General features: G+C 54.0%; 7 protein-coding genes across 7 annotated transcripts; 2 read left to right on the forward strand and 5 right to left on the reverse strand.

The window, feature by feature from the left end:
• Positions 1-119: 119 nt before the first annotated feature.
• Positions 120-700, reverse strand: UMAG_06051 (uncharacterized protein; the record flags this gene model as incomplete). The annotated part of the gene is made up of 2 exons (XM_011394113.1): positions 120-437; positions 695-700. The coding sequence occupies 2 exons, from the start codon at positions 698-700 to the stop codon at positions 120-122; spliced, it is 324 nt and encodes a 107-aa protein (XP_011392415.1).
• Positions 701-1,209: 509 nt separating this feature from the next.
• On the reverse strand, positions 1,210-2,210 carry UMAG_11598 (uncharacterized protein; the record flags this gene model as incomplete). Its single annotated transcript, XM_011394204.1, has 2 exons — positions 1,210-1,605; positions 1,701-2,210. 2 exons carry the CDS (start codon positions 2,208-2,210, stop codon positions 1,210-1,212), a joined length of 906 nt encoding a protein of 301 aa, XP_011392506.1.
• Positions 2,211-2,756: 546 nt separating this feature from the next.
• On the forward strand, positions 2,757-4,031 carry UMAG_06053 (uncharacterized protein; the record flags this gene model as incomplete). The annotated part of the gene is made up of 1 exon (XM_011394114.1): positions 2,757-4,031. The coding sequence occupies one exon, from the start codon at positions 2,757-2,759 to the stop codon at positions 4,029-4,031; it is 1,275 nt and encodes a 424-aa protein (XP_011392416.1).
• Positions 4,032-4,139: 108 nt separating this feature from the next.
• Positions 4,140-6,467, reverse strand: UMAG_11599 (uncharacterized protein; the record flags this gene model as incomplete). Its single annotated transcript, XM_011394205.1, has 1 exon — positions 4,140-6,467. One exon carries the CDS (start codon positions 6,465-6,467, stop codon positions 4,140-4,142), a length of 2,328 nt encoding a protein of 775 aa, XP_011392507.1.
• Positions 6,468-7,430: 963 nt separating this feature from the next.
• UMAG_06055 (60S ribosomal protein uL10) lies at positions 7,431-8,372 on the forward strand (the record flags this gene model as incomplete). The annotated part of the gene is made up of 1 exon (XM_011394115.1): positions 7,431-8,372. One exon carries the CDS (start codon positions 7,431-7,433, stop codon positions 8,370-8,372), a length of 942 nt encoding a protein of 313 aa, XP_011392417.1.
• Positions 8,373-8,719: 347 nt separating this feature from the next.
• UMAG_06056 (uncharacterized protein) lies at positions 8,720-11,362 on the reverse strand (the record flags this gene model as incomplete). The annotated part of the gene is made up of 1 exon (XM_011394116.1): positions 8,720-11,362. One exon carries the CDS (start codon positions 11,360-11,362, stop codon positions 8,720-8,722), a length of 2,643 nt encoding a protein of 880 aa, XP_011392418.1.
• A 912-nt stretch (positions 11,363-12,274) lies between these two features.
• UMAG_11600 (uncharacterized protein) lies at positions 12,275-13,497 on the reverse strand (the record flags this gene model as incomplete). Its single annotated transcript, XM_011394206.1, has 2 exons — positions 12,275-13,299; positions 13,395-13,497. 2 exons carry the CDS (start codon positions 13,495-13,497, stop codon positions 12,275-12,277), a joined length of 1,128 nt encoding a protein of 375 aa, XP_011392508.1.
• Between the last annotated feature and the right edge of the window lie 363 nt (positions 13,498-13,860).

A 13,860-nucleotide genomic window follows, 5' to 3' on the forward strand; every position in this document is an offset into this window, starting at 1 on the left:
AAGTGAGAAGCGCCGCGAAAGCAGACCGGATTGGCACTGCGAGAATCCACAGCTTGTCTCGCGAAATGTTTCATGGGTCATGTGTTGTACGTGTTTCACTAGAGCGTACATGTGCGACATCAAGACGAGTCTGAGCTGCTGCTGCTGCTGCTGTGCGACTGCTTGGTATCGTTTATCAGGCCGAGGTCCATGATGGAGCTGGTCGCTCTGACTTCGCCGTTTTCCCTGGCAGCATGGGCGTCCTTAGCTTGACGGTGAAGCCAGTGATCTTTGATCTCCTTTGCACGTGCGATCTCCTTGGTGTGATGCAAGCACTCGAGGTAGTCTTCCTTGGCGAGGATGCAGTCCGAGGGTGTGTCGGCGGACGCATAGCATTTTTGGAATTCCTGCCAGAACGCGAAGCATCGCGGTCGACCACCCTTGAAGCTGAATCCGGACTGGTTCCGTAACAAACCGTGAGATTCGAGCGCGAGTGTCGCGGAACGATCAGATAGCACCGATGGCGGCGCGAACCGGGTTGGAGAAGCACGTACCGTCGGGTTTGGCGTCGAGTTGGCGCAGGCATGTCAGCAAGCATACAGATAGACAGGAGCAGGACACATCAAGACAGGAGCATCGAGAAGTTGCGTCAGTCAATCGCCCATAGCTTACGGACCATGTCCGCCAATCCCTTCATCTGGTTCGATCAACTTACAGCCATTGTAAATTGTTATGTCAGTCGCAAGCTCGTTGTAGCCACGACGGAATCGATCGAGTTCGTATCCGACCTTTGGAAGAGCAATGTGATCGTTCAATGTGCGATGGGGACGGAATACTGTACGATGCTGATCACGATCGACGTGGGTGAAGGTGTAGGCGTGTGAGGAAATATGTTGGCAAAGCAATGAGCGCACCTCGAATTCTAAGCAGCGTCTTTCGGATCCGTCAATCTCGAATCGTGGATCATCTCAGCCCAAAAAGGAGGCGATCGTTAACAACGAATCTCAATTTTGCAATGTTACATCGCCATTGTCCTTGCTGTAACGCGTAAAAAAGGCTCTTTCCAAGCACCTTGCTCACATACTCACGACTCACGACTCGACCTGTTCTGCTTCTCTCACACTCACAATGCTGACAAAATCATATGGCAGATATGACAGAGATTTCTTTTACAACCGCCACGTCTGATACATCGACATACTTTGATAGAGCTTCAAGCACAACACGACTCTAAGGCTTGAGATAAGGAGCCATGTAGAACTTCTCAACTCCATGAGCTTTACCGGCTTGGTCAATCTCTTGCAACTCGTCCTCGCTGAGCTTCAACTGGGCATCGTTGTTTGAGTCTAGTTGGTCGAGGTACTCCTTAGCACGTGATTCTTTGCTTGTGGTGGTTGTGATGATTCCCTCAGATCGCTGCAAGGCCCAGCGAAGAAGGACGTTTGCAGTGGTGCGCTTGTCGTTCTTGGCAGCGATCGCGGTCAGCGCCTTGTTCAGTGGTCCATCTTCAGGAAGAGCGGATTTGTAAAAGGGGGCCAAGGCCGAGTAGGTCATAGTGACAATGCCGTGCTTCTTCTGGAGCGCGAGGAGCTTTGTGTACTCTTCGTGCGAGTACACGTATGGGTGCTGGAAGGAGACGAAATGTGGTGGTGGTTCCAAGAATGTTCTCGGTGAGTTGTTATGCTTCGAGTCAATTCGAGTAGAGAAATGTGGCTACTTACGAATTCGATCTGGTTGATGTCAGGTACGCTCAATCCCGCATCGAGCAGCTGCTGAATATCGCTGGCCAACCAGTTGCTCACGCCGATGCTCTTGGTCAATCCCGCCTGCTTGATCTTCTCGAGCTCCTTCCAGGCATCTACATTGCTCGGGAGGCCATCCTGGCCACGCGGAGGCAGATGGAGCAGGTATGAATCAAGTTGGTCTACCTTGAGCTTCTGAAGCTCCACCTTGATGGCGGATTGCAGGTCCTTCATGCCTTCCTTGCCCACCTTGGTGAGTACGTAGATGTCGTTACGCTTGAGACCGGACGATGCGAGGAACGACTCGATGCCTGCGCCCATAGATGCTTCATTGGCGTAAACCTCGGCTCCGTCGATGAAGCGAAAGCCACTATCGAGAGCCATTGTCACCTGCTTGGCGGCATCCGAGTTGTACAGAGCGGTACCGGTGCCGAAGGCAAGGCGGGGCAGTTCGAGGCCGGAAGCGAGACGTACAGTGGGAATTGGCATGTTGTCGAGATGAACGCCGGTTAGGGATGTTTTCACGATTGTTTTTCGGATGAGAAAGCAGGCTTGTTGCAGGTGGGGGTGGCGGGTCAAGCAGAGAGAGAATCGAGGCTTCTTATACGCCGGGGGCACAAGCTGCTCCCAAGTCACGGAGTTTCTCGAACGAGCAAGCGCAGCTCGCACGGACACTCGGCTCAGCTGCCACTTGGCTGCGTTGGTATTTGTGAGCCAATCGGCGAATTCCACTCAGCCTCCTGTCCGCGGCGATTCCACTTAGAACGCTGACGGGAGAGTCTATCTCCGGCTATGCAATTGAGATGCCTATTCGTTAATTGAGACGCTAAGGTAGCTGTAATCGTGACTAAGCAAGCCCTTCGAACATTTAACTCCACTTGGGGCGAACTTTGCGTGAGCTTGAGCGTGAAATCACGAATAGAGACCAACACTCACGACTTTTCATCACGAATGTGAACTTAGCCTTCAGCTCAGCCATCTTTCGTTGTCCTCGTTCACCATCATCGACCATTCAAAGAGTATCAAAGGTAAAGCATGTCGGGACAAACACTCAACAATCTCATAGCGGCTGTATTCCTTCGTGCATCCGATCCTCCATCTGCATCAATGCCCATACAATTCGACGCACGAGCACCCGAGACTTCCACATCTGCCTCTGTCGCTTCATGCACCGATCCAGCAGAGACGACGCTCTCGCTTCTCGCTCGAGCTCGACAGATTTCTGACTCGATCGGCGTCATTTCCGCCAACGACGAATTGCGCGACATTTCCACTTCTTCGCTTCGAACGCTGTTTCTGGTTTCGCTCGAATCTGAACTTCATTCTGCCATTCGAACCGGAACCGACCATTCTGCACGCAAGCAGAGGCTTAGCTTGAGTCAGCAAGCCGCTGCTCGATTTCTGAATCGAACTTGGGCACTCGGCGTAGCACCGCCCAACACTAAACAACTGTTGGGATGGACACTCGCCAATGTACCCGCGGACGAGCTGATGAGCATCGGGCTAGAATCGAGCTTCGGAACATTGGGCACACCACCGCATGCGAGAGAGGTTAAGATTGCCGTGTTCAAACTGGAGCGTGCACTCAAGAGCAACTTGGAACACTTCCGAAATGCGTATCAGGCAAAGCAGAAGCTTGGACCAGAAGTCAAGGTGCCAGGCGATGTGGTGTATGATTTGCTATTGTATCCTCGATCGAGTTCAGATGATGACGAGGATGACGAGGACGAAGAGGAGAGTGAGCGTTCAACCTCTACAATCGCATCGGTACGACAGTATCTTCTGGCCATGCTGAACGTGCACATGCTTCGAACGGCACAGTGCATTGCTTCTGCGAGTCAGGAACTCGAGCTTCTGCGATCCATGCCCGCTCTACCTCGCCCGACCTCGCGCGCTGCTGCCGACACGTCCGAATCCGAGCAATGGCGTCTGGACCGCTCCACCTCTCGTCTGCCCACTAGCGGCCCACTGATGACCCCACAGGGAAAAGTGCTCCGACCGTTTACCATCACCTCGGCCTCACGTGAAGAGGTGGCATCCAACGTATTCCAGCCTTCCTACCGCCTCCCTACCATGTCGATCGACGAGTACCTCGAAGAAGAACAACGCAGAGGCAACATCATCCAAGGCGGTGGTCAGGCTAGCTACGACGCTCCCACATCCACCGAACAGCGCAAGCTCACGGCCGAAAACGACGGTTCCAAAGACGCTCAGCAGGCCGAGGAAGAACAGAGACAAATCGACTTGCACTGGGACCAGTTCACAGAACACAACAAAAGGGGGGCCGGAAACACCATGAACCGTGGCTGAGCCTTCTCATCAACCGCGATCCGCAATCCAGTTTCACATCCGGATCCAGCCCCTGGGCTGGACTTGCCAATCATTGCCATTTTTCAAGATGCACTTTTTTCGATAACATCATCCACTCTGCGCCTGCCGCAATTTGCTGAGCAACCCGCGCAGCTCTTGCGCCGAGCACATATCATCCCTTCTCTCAAACGCCTCTACAAACGCCTCTAGCACGTTGATCAGCCTCTGGTCGCCTTGCTTGAAATACGCAGCAATCAAGCGCAACATGTTCCATAGCGTCGATGGTTTGATCCATGCCTGGTGCCTGTCGAGCAGCTGAATGAAGAGGTTGAGCGTCTGCATGTCCGGTTGTAGCACGCTCATCTTTCGATAGAGGTGCGAAAAGTGTCGCAGGAAACGTTTGAGTAGTTGAGCGCGTGATGGCGACGATGAGGATGACTTGGAAACGGACGTCGGCAATGTGGATGGAAGTGTGATGTGGATGTGCTGTGCAGCACGCAACAATGTAGCGATCATTTTCGACTGAAACCGCTCATTCCCTGCAGCAATCGCCGGGGACAACAACGTCGATGCATATCGAAACCCAACCAGGAGCGAACCAGTCTCGATGCAGCAGCGTACAATGCTGAGCTTGGCATTCTCGTTCAAGTCATGGATGCTGCCCAACTTGCTCGTGCGAACAAAGTTGAGATCCGATTTGATCAGATCCATTCTGCGTTTACGCGCATGGCAAATAATGCGTGCCGACATGGTGTGCAGAGTCGGTCCACCGATGTGATCAAATGTACAGATCTCGCGCCAAAGCTGTTCGTCAACCTTGGTATAGCCGACGCTGGCGTTGCTGCTGCTGATGCTTGACGCGTCGATTGCCGTCGATCCAGTGCGAGTGATGGGGGCGTTGCCATACACGGTCATGAGCGTATCGTACATGACGGGTGTTCTTTGCGATGCGTCGAGAGCGACGAGTACTTCATACGCTGTCCTGGCGCCGCTCGAGTCCTGTGTGCACAGCAAACGCAGGGACTCTTCCATGACTTTGGAAGACACCACTTGCGGCAGTCTGCACGTCTTCGGCCGCAAGCGAGAGAAGCCTCCTGCTGTTCGTAGACCACCGTCGTACCTTGCGCCTGTCTTCAGGTCAAGATGCTGTGAATCGATCTGTGCGCGTCGTTGTGCGACTCGCAAAAGACGAACAACGTGACTCCTTGCTCGCGTCAGACAAAGCAACTTGAACATGCGATTGACCGTTTTGCGCTTGAACGTGACGCCGTCTGCCGTCAGGTTGATCATGGCATCACACATCTTGCGAACTGTAAGCCGCGAATCAGCGGCTGCAAACGAGGCTGTTGAAATTTGGATGGTGGCTGTCGGCACCGAAAAGGGGGCCGTTTCCCGATCGAAATCTTGTTGCATTGTATTTACCGCGCTTGGTAGCTTGAGATCGTAGATCAATCGTTCTAGCAAGTACCGAGATTGAGAAGGTTTGAGTCGCTCATCAGCTGCAATTGTGGCTGCTTGACGGTTCAATCCGGCAGCTTGTAGATAGGTGGCGCATCGGTAGAGCGCGTTACCTTGCATGCGGCGGAGCACGGAGCGTGTTGATTGAGAGTCAGCAGTGTCGGTAAGCCGAGTAGTCGTCCAGGATCGATAGAGATCCCATACTATATGTGCATCCTGAGACTGCTTGACACATTGCGACATGATGTGGCAGCAGAGTTGTTCTCGATGTTCTGGCCTGCACACGCCTATTTCGGCGCACAAAGCTGGCAAGGAGCGCTCGCCGGATCGTATGAGGAGCCGGACCCGGTTCTCAAAAGCCTCAAGTTTTGGACGTTCTAAAGAGTCGATGTATGTTAGCCGTAAGTTGGCGTCCTGACCGGCGGTTGGCGGAGGTGGAGAGTCAGCGGTGTCAGGCTCTGTGTTTTGTCGCACCGAAGATGTGAAAAAGTCGTTGTAGGACGAATTGTGCAAAGAAGACTGGTGATGATCGTCGCTAATCAGATCTCGTATTGACCGTGCCGGTACTGCACTATGGTGACCGGTACGGCATGATCGTCCCGCAGCTGGGACGAGCGATTGAGAAGTGTCACCGTGTTGCCAAAACTCATGAGCAGCTGGTCGGTAAGAATCGAGAGAACGTTGATAATGCAGCTCTTCCAGAGGAAGCTCCGATGCCTTCTGCAGTCGATGCGATGTACAGAAGCACCGAGACGGTCCTGCAGTGCGTTGGTCAAGACGTCCGTGCGGTGCGTGCGGTCGTGACGACTGACTGGCGCTGCTTGTAGTTGCAGACGAGAGCGATCGGTGAGTGATTTTGCTTTTGCGATTCGAGAATGATGCCGAAGTGGCTGAAACAGCTGTTCGGTGGTGGTGAACCGTTGCGACCGACCTAGCTACTGGCAAGCGCAGCGACTGCAGGGCGGTGCTGAAGGACATACCCGAGCATCACGTTTGCTGCGAGCACAAGTACTACCTCTATATCTGCCACAGGTGCGTACTGGTGATGCGTCCTTCGATGGTTGGAGCCAGCTTCTCCTCACTGGTCGAAGAAGTCGATTGTTTTACGATTATTGTGGCATTTGAAGAGCTGGAGTAGGATGTTTATGCGGCCCTACAAAGAATTAAGGTGGTTGCAGCGGCCTCTATCGTTCCGGTTGGGCTGTTGTAGCGACAGGTCGACAGATCGAGGTGGCCAAGGCGCAAGTGTGCTGCTGATCGAGTATGGCTTAGGAGTGTGATTCGTGATTCGTGATTCGTGACTGGGATCGAGAAGCACACTTTTTTGATGTCACAGATTCGTGATTCGTGATTGTTCTGCTTCTAACACTTACGACTCGCACCATTTTTATCGTGAATCGTGAATCGTGAATCGTGAATCGTGAGTCGTGAATCGTGAATCGTGAGTCGTGAATCGATATCGTGAATCGTGGATTCGTCCGTGGTCATGCGTGCTTCTCACAGTGACGAGTTCACGGTTTGGAATCGTGAATTCCACCCGCAACGTGCAAAAGTTCTCGGAAATCGGCTAGACACGGTCTAACAGTTTGGTCTCACACATTCAGAGTATTTTCAAGTTCGGCTCCGAAAAAGGTTTGATTTGGCGGGGAGCACTTGCCGCAGCAACCTCAAATTGCGAGAGACAAAAGTGCCTTACAGTTGGGCTCCATTCTGAGAATTTTCTCTTCTCGTTCAGTGGGAAGCAAGCTGGACTGTGATCGTGTTTCAAACAGCCCGTCGACACCATCTTCCCTTGTTCTCTCCATCAATCCACCGATCGTCCGTTCGACCTTTAAACTTCCTTTCAATCCACTCATCGAGGTGATAGGTAGGCCGAATTTCTCAGCTCTTTCGCACCCCACAACACTTTCAACACACCAACCAATCAACACATTAGCCAAAATGGGTGGAATGCCTCGTGCTACCAAGGAGGCTTGGTTCGAGAAGCTCACTGAGCTCCTCGAGAAGTACCCGTCGATCTTCATCGTCAACATCGACAATGTCAGCTCGCAGCAGATGCACCAGATCCGTCAGTCGCTCCGCGGCAAGGGTGTTGTCCTGATGGGCAAGAACACGATGGCGCGTCGTGCTCTCCGAATGCTGATCGGTGACAACCCGGACTACGAGCGTCTGCTTCCGCACCTCAAGGGCAACATTGGTTTCGTCTTCACCTCGGGCGACCTCAAGGATGTTCGTGACGTGATCCTCTCCAACCGTGTCGCTGCGCCTGCTCGTGCCGGTGCGTACGCTCCTGCCGACATCTTCGTCAAGGCTGGTAACACTGGTATGGAGCCCGGTAAGACTTCGTTCTTCCAGGCGCTCGGTGTGCCCACCAAGATCGCTCGTGGTACGATCGAGATTGTTTCGGATGTCAAGGTGGTCGATGCCGGTAACCGTGTGGGTACTTCGGAGGCTACGCTGCTCAACATGCTCAACATCTCGCCGTTCACGTACGGTATGACGGTGGTGCAGATCTACGACCGGGGCCAGTGCTTCGAGTCGTCGGTGCTCGACGTTTCTGAGGATGAGCTCGTGGACCGATTCGTGCTCGGTATCAAGCAGGTTGCTTGCATCTCGCTCGCGCTCAACTACCCTACCATTGCCTCGGTCATGCACTCGCTCGTCAACGGTTACAAGAACCTGATCGCCGTCTCGCTCGCTACCGACTACGAGTTCGACGGTTCCAAGAAGGCCAAGGAGTACCTTGCCAACCCCGAGGCTTTCGCTGCCGCTGCGCCCGTCGCTGCCGCCGCTGACTCCGGTGCCGCCGCCGCCGTCGAGGAGGAGAAGGAGGAGGAGAAGGAGGAGTCTGACGACGACATGGGCTTCGGTCTCTTCGACTAAGCACTTGCTTACACTTTGTCCGCCTCATCCAAAATTGCTTGTCTGGCCCACAACTCGTTGTAGTCTGTTCAGGTCAGCCAGCTCATCGATCCTCCCTCGTTTCCCCCAGGGCGCTCTTGCTCTTTTCCTCTTTTCCTCGTTTGATGCCGTTCATCACTTCCATCCATTGGTATTAATGCAATCGTCGTCGAACACACTTTGCCTTTTCGATTTGACCATATGCTATTTACTTGTGGAGCTACAGGTACCACAATACATACAAGATGAGAATTGTTGACGCAAGACGTGCAACGTTGAGGAGGACCCTTTGCTGTGTAGAGTCCAGTGTCTGTCTCAGTCACGAGTGTTCACGTCTTGATACTGAAGCTACTAGATTCACGATCGTAGCAATCTCGGCATCTGACCTCGCCGTCTTTGTTGACCTTTGCTCCGCTATCGAGTTGTTTGGCACAGATCGGGGCGAGAGGTTTCGTGGTGGAGCCGATCTTGTCTCTTGGAGGCGCGCGAGGTGCGCGGCATATCAGGCACGTTTTATGCCACGCAGTACCGCGTGGACCTAGAACCGACTCGAGAGACGAGAGTTTGCATCCGCAGAAGGCGCACGTTTGCATTCCTCCATACCGTCTAGATGTGGTCAGGGTAGAGGATGAGAGGAGCGATGGATTGCCGGACGCGGTCGAGAGCGCGCTGAGACGCGAGAAGATTCCTGCTGCTGGATTGGCTAGTTTCGGTGGCGCAGACGACGTGGTGGGAGTGCAATGGGCGAGGATCGTTGAGCTCGTAGGCGGGGCAGCTCCTGCTGTCGATTGAAACCGCCGAACCGCGCCTATCGTTGTCGTCGTCGCACCACTCTGAAACGCCGAGTCGTCCGGAAGAATGTGAGCGCGACCGCCGAGCTCCTTTTCTCGCACAGTCGCAGACGGTGATGGAACGGGACTAGGTTTCAACTCCCTCTGATGCGTGGCGTGGCTCGTGCCGCTAGTCGGAGCCAACGCAGTCTTGAAACTCCTCTGCGCTTCTCCATGCTTATCCTCTTGCACCTGAACGAAATGGAGCTGCACCGTAGGCGCGCACTGTGGATGCGCGTACGCCGGCAATCCTTCCACCAACGCTGCAGCTGCTGCGGTAGCTTGATCCTGGACTCGGATGAACGACTTTCTGCCATCGATCGCTTCGTGGCAAATCGAACATCGGAAGCAGTCGGCATGCAGGTGGATGTTGTCTGAAAGTGTGACCATGACCACTTCCTGAGTTTGTGAACAGTTCAGCGGCTCGAAAGGCAGAAGACCACAGGCTGCACATCGGGTCGTGCCCTCCGCGGGTTCCAGCTGAGACGCTTGACTGGGTTCAAACGCGACTTTACCGGTGCCACTAGGGGCGTTCTCTTCTCGAAGCGGTTGATTGTTCTGCTCTGGACGTTTTGAAGACGAGTTGAGCGGACGTGGGAAGCCATTCGTTGTACGATCTCGATCGAGGTCCTTCGCTGCCTCGAGAGAAGCCACCGAGGAGGAGTTGCCCGGATCCTTGGACGCACCTTGAGTCGTCAGCGCTTTGTTTGCGTGATCAGACTTTTGGTCGGCAAGCCTGTTTGTGGCGCTTGCAGCTTGATCCTGCAGCTTAGATCGCTTCATCGGCGACACGTCCCTCTTCCATTCCGGCCTCTTGACAGGACTAGCGCTACGACTTCTCGAGTCGCTCGTCTGTACTTGTTTGTTCTCCGCCTCGTTTCCCGCGAGACTTGGCTTGAAAGCTGCCAGGTTGAGCCCGTCGCGAAACTGTGCTGTCAAGGGGCGTGGCTTTGGAGGACTTGCAGCGAGACTTGCGGATTGTGTGATACCTGTTTTGCCTAGTGAGCTTGGGATGTGGTTCGGAAAGGCATATTGGGCCTTGGACGGGGATTGCGATAGAGCGTTGAGCGAGGCTTGCGAAGAGGACGACTTGGTGAGTGAGGTGTTGGAGCTTGATCTTGAAGAGAACGGTCGGGGTGACGAGATGCTTTGCTGACCGAGCTTCTTAGTGAGCTCTGCAATCGTCGCTCCCATTGCACCATTTCGTGAAGCTGCGACGCGTGTCAATCTGCGCACATCGGGAACATCGACGGCAGCCACCTTGCGAGCCAGATCCTGCTGAGCAGAGCTTAGATTGGGACGATCGAAACATATCTCACACGTTGGATTCCCATCCATACCAATCATCACCTCGAGCCCATTTTTCCCTCCCAACTTGTCGCAAATGCTGCACTTCCAGCACCTTCCATGCCAGATGCCAGTGCTCGCTTTGACATACTTTCCATCTTCCTTTGTGGAACCCAGGACGTTCCTTCCACAAGCCTTGCAATCTCCCAAACTGTACCGCTTGGCGTAGCAGTCTCGACAGTAGAAAGTATCGTGCTGGGTAGTGGCAGAAGAGGAGGTGGGTGGGGCGTACAGCGTTGAATCACGTGCAAAGATGGAAGAGCAGTCGGAGCAGGACCATCGGTTGCGGCTGGAAGAAGGCTCGACGAGTGAGCCGCACACTTTGGAGAGCACGCCGTCCGAGCCTTTGACGAGCGGGGCGGTGTAGTCCTGACTTGCACGACGCGGGTCGGGATGCACAGTATCAGGTCTCAACCGAGACGGGTGCAGCTGTTGATTGCCTAAAGCAGTACAGCTCCGCAAGTCGCTCGAGATACGTGAAGGTATACCAAAACCCAGTGCGGCGTCATAGCTCGCTCGATCTGGCGACAATGGAGGTGGTTGATTGTGAAGATACTCTTGCGTTGGTTCGTCTTGCGAGGCAGAGTGTGCGCTGACGTAGCGATGAGCCCATGGATCAGGCTTCTTAGCAGCAGGCAGCACTTGGTTAGAGCGAACACGCGGCTCTTTGCTGGAGCCGCCGCATCGACTGCACCGAATGCGGCCAGAAATGGGATCTCCGCATCGTTGACAGAAGCCTAGGCAGTTGGGTGAGACGGGTTCGAGCGGAGAGGTTGCTACGGCTGAACTCGACATATTGCTGCGTGACTAAGATCCTTGAGAGCAAAGCTGCTGCAGAAGAAGAAACGACGAATTTGACTGTCTGTTCATAACATAACTAGTCTGCCTCGGCTCAAGCAATGCCGTTTGAGTACCAGCGATTTGTGCTTGGGGGGACAGCAAGATGAAATGGGCGGAGGGGGTTGTACACGAAACGCCGTCTCTCGAAATCGACTGTGTGGAGCTGCTGAATCCAGTCGATGAAGAAGAGTCAGAAGAAACAAGTTAAGCCCAGCCTGTTATCCTGATTGTACCATAGACGTTGGTACAGGCGTGAGGATAGCCTCCTCAAAGCCCGCGTTTTACGCACTCAAGAACAACACTCACGACTCGCAACTTTTATTGAAACCATGCACCGCACAGCCCCTTTTTCAACCTGTCTGAGCAACCAACCCTCCACAACAACAGACTCACGACGTGTGAAATCCAAATCGTGAATTATCGCGAGTTACACCGATACACGATCCGCGCGCACGACACAGCTCTGAGACGCGTGGCCGAACCACGTGCTCCCAAGTCACGAGTGCCGCAAGATTCACGATTCACGATTCACGATTCAGAAAAGTCCAACACAACACGCCTTGCTGCTGGTTCACTACAAGAAGGCAAAGCAACGTTAGCGCGCCAACAGTTACACGACGTTTGCACAGCGCACTGCGGAAGAAGAAGAAGCAGATGGATTGGTTCAGGGCACCGACACGCGACAGACAAGCCGTTGGTTATGGCGGTGGCTTATCACAACTCAGCGTTGGGAGTCGCTTTCTCCTATCGTATCTTTTGCTATTATCGTCAAGTCACGACATGGTTGAGAGTACTATACAGCAGGGCAAACTTTATTCAGACTGGTACTAACATGTTTGTGACGCTCTAAGATCGATCAGGCTGAGACTACTGCTCGCCATAGCCCTGAGGGTTTCCGCTCTGCCATCGCCACAGATCTTGCGCCATATCATCGAGGTTCTTGGTTGCCTTGAAGCCCAGCTCCTTTTCAGCTAGCGACGGGTCGGCGGTCAGATCGGGCACGTCACCCGTTCGCCTTTCGACGATCGAGTAGGGGAACTCGTAGCCAGAAACCTTCTTCATAGCATCAACCATGTTGAGCACAGACATGCCTACACCTTTGCCCAAGTTGAAAGCGCGGTACTTGCCCTTAGTCTCTATCTTGTCCTCGGCAAAGATCTCGTCGCGGTCAAGCGCCTCGACGGCATTGACGTGGCCACCGGCAAGGTCTTCGATGTGAATGTAGTCGCGAACGCAGGTGCCGTCCGGAGTGGGGTAGTCGTTACCGAACACCTTGAGACCGCCTTCGCGGTACTTGCCCACAGCCATTTGTGCGAGTAGGGGCAGGAGGTTGCCAGGCTTGCCTCGGGGGTCTTCGCCGATCTTTCCGGACTTGTGTGCACCGGCAGGGTTAAAGTATCGCAAGCCAATCGCACGGAACTCTGGGTAGGCATCGCAAACGTCGCGGATGATGATCTCGCTCATCCATTTTGTACGGCCGTAAACAGACTCGGGGGCCAGACGCGTGGATTCGGGGATGGGCACCTTGGGAGGGGTGCCGTAGACGGTCGCCGAGGAGGAGTAGACGAGGCGGTTGCAACCGTTGTCGTGCATCACTTTAAGCAGGTTGACGAGTCCACCGACATTGACATCGTAGTAGTCGATAGGGATTTCAGAAGATTCGCCGACAGCTTTGAGGGCGGCGCAGAGAATGACACCCCAGATCTTGTCATCGCCGCTATAGCTTCCGAACACTTTAGCAATGTCTTGCTTACTGCGGAGGTCGCCTTTGAAGACATCGACCTTGCAGTCATCCTTGTCCTGCTGAGAAGCACCTTCGGGAAGCTCGTCGATGGCGATCTGTTCGAGACGCTTCACGGCGGTTGGGAAAGCATTGTGGTAGTTGTCGAGAACTGATCGAGTGGAAGCACAACGTGATTTCATCAGCCATCTATCCACCATCGCGATACGGTCGAGCATGCTTTCTAGCGATCCGAGTGCAACTTACCAGTGACTCGGTACTTGCGAGTGAGAAGGGTGACGAGCGCAACGTGCGATCCGATGTAACCGGCACCACCGGGGATAAGAATCCTGGGCTTTTGCGATGGCATGGTCGAAAACAGTGGGTGAAAGGTACAACAGACAATTTGACGGTGTGTTGGTAGGAAGGAAAGGGCAGATGAGAGGGCATGTACCGATCAAGATCGAGAAACGCGGTTGCGGTGATGCAAAGACGATCCTCCGGGCAGCTCTATGTCAACACAGCCGCGCTTAACGCTGCGTGCGGTTGCGCAGCGATTCGTGATTGTAAGTTGCGTGTGGCAACACATGACTGATCCTTCGCCTGCATATCCAACCTTTTTTTTTTCTTTTCCCTCCTTCACGACTCGGTCAGTCGGACCTTCCATTCGAGGCGCGCGGCGCGTGGCACGGCCAATCACGAATGTGGGTCAGCACCGTTTTGTGTGGCTGGT

Source organism: Mycosarcoma maydis, chromosome 21, assembly GCF_000328475.2.
Source record: "Mycosarcoma maydis chromosome 21, whole genome shotgun sequence".
NCBI classification, from domain to species: domain Eukaryota; kingdom Fungi; phylum Basidiomycota; class Ustilaginomycetes; order Ustilaginales; genus Mycosarcoma; species Mycosarcoma maydis.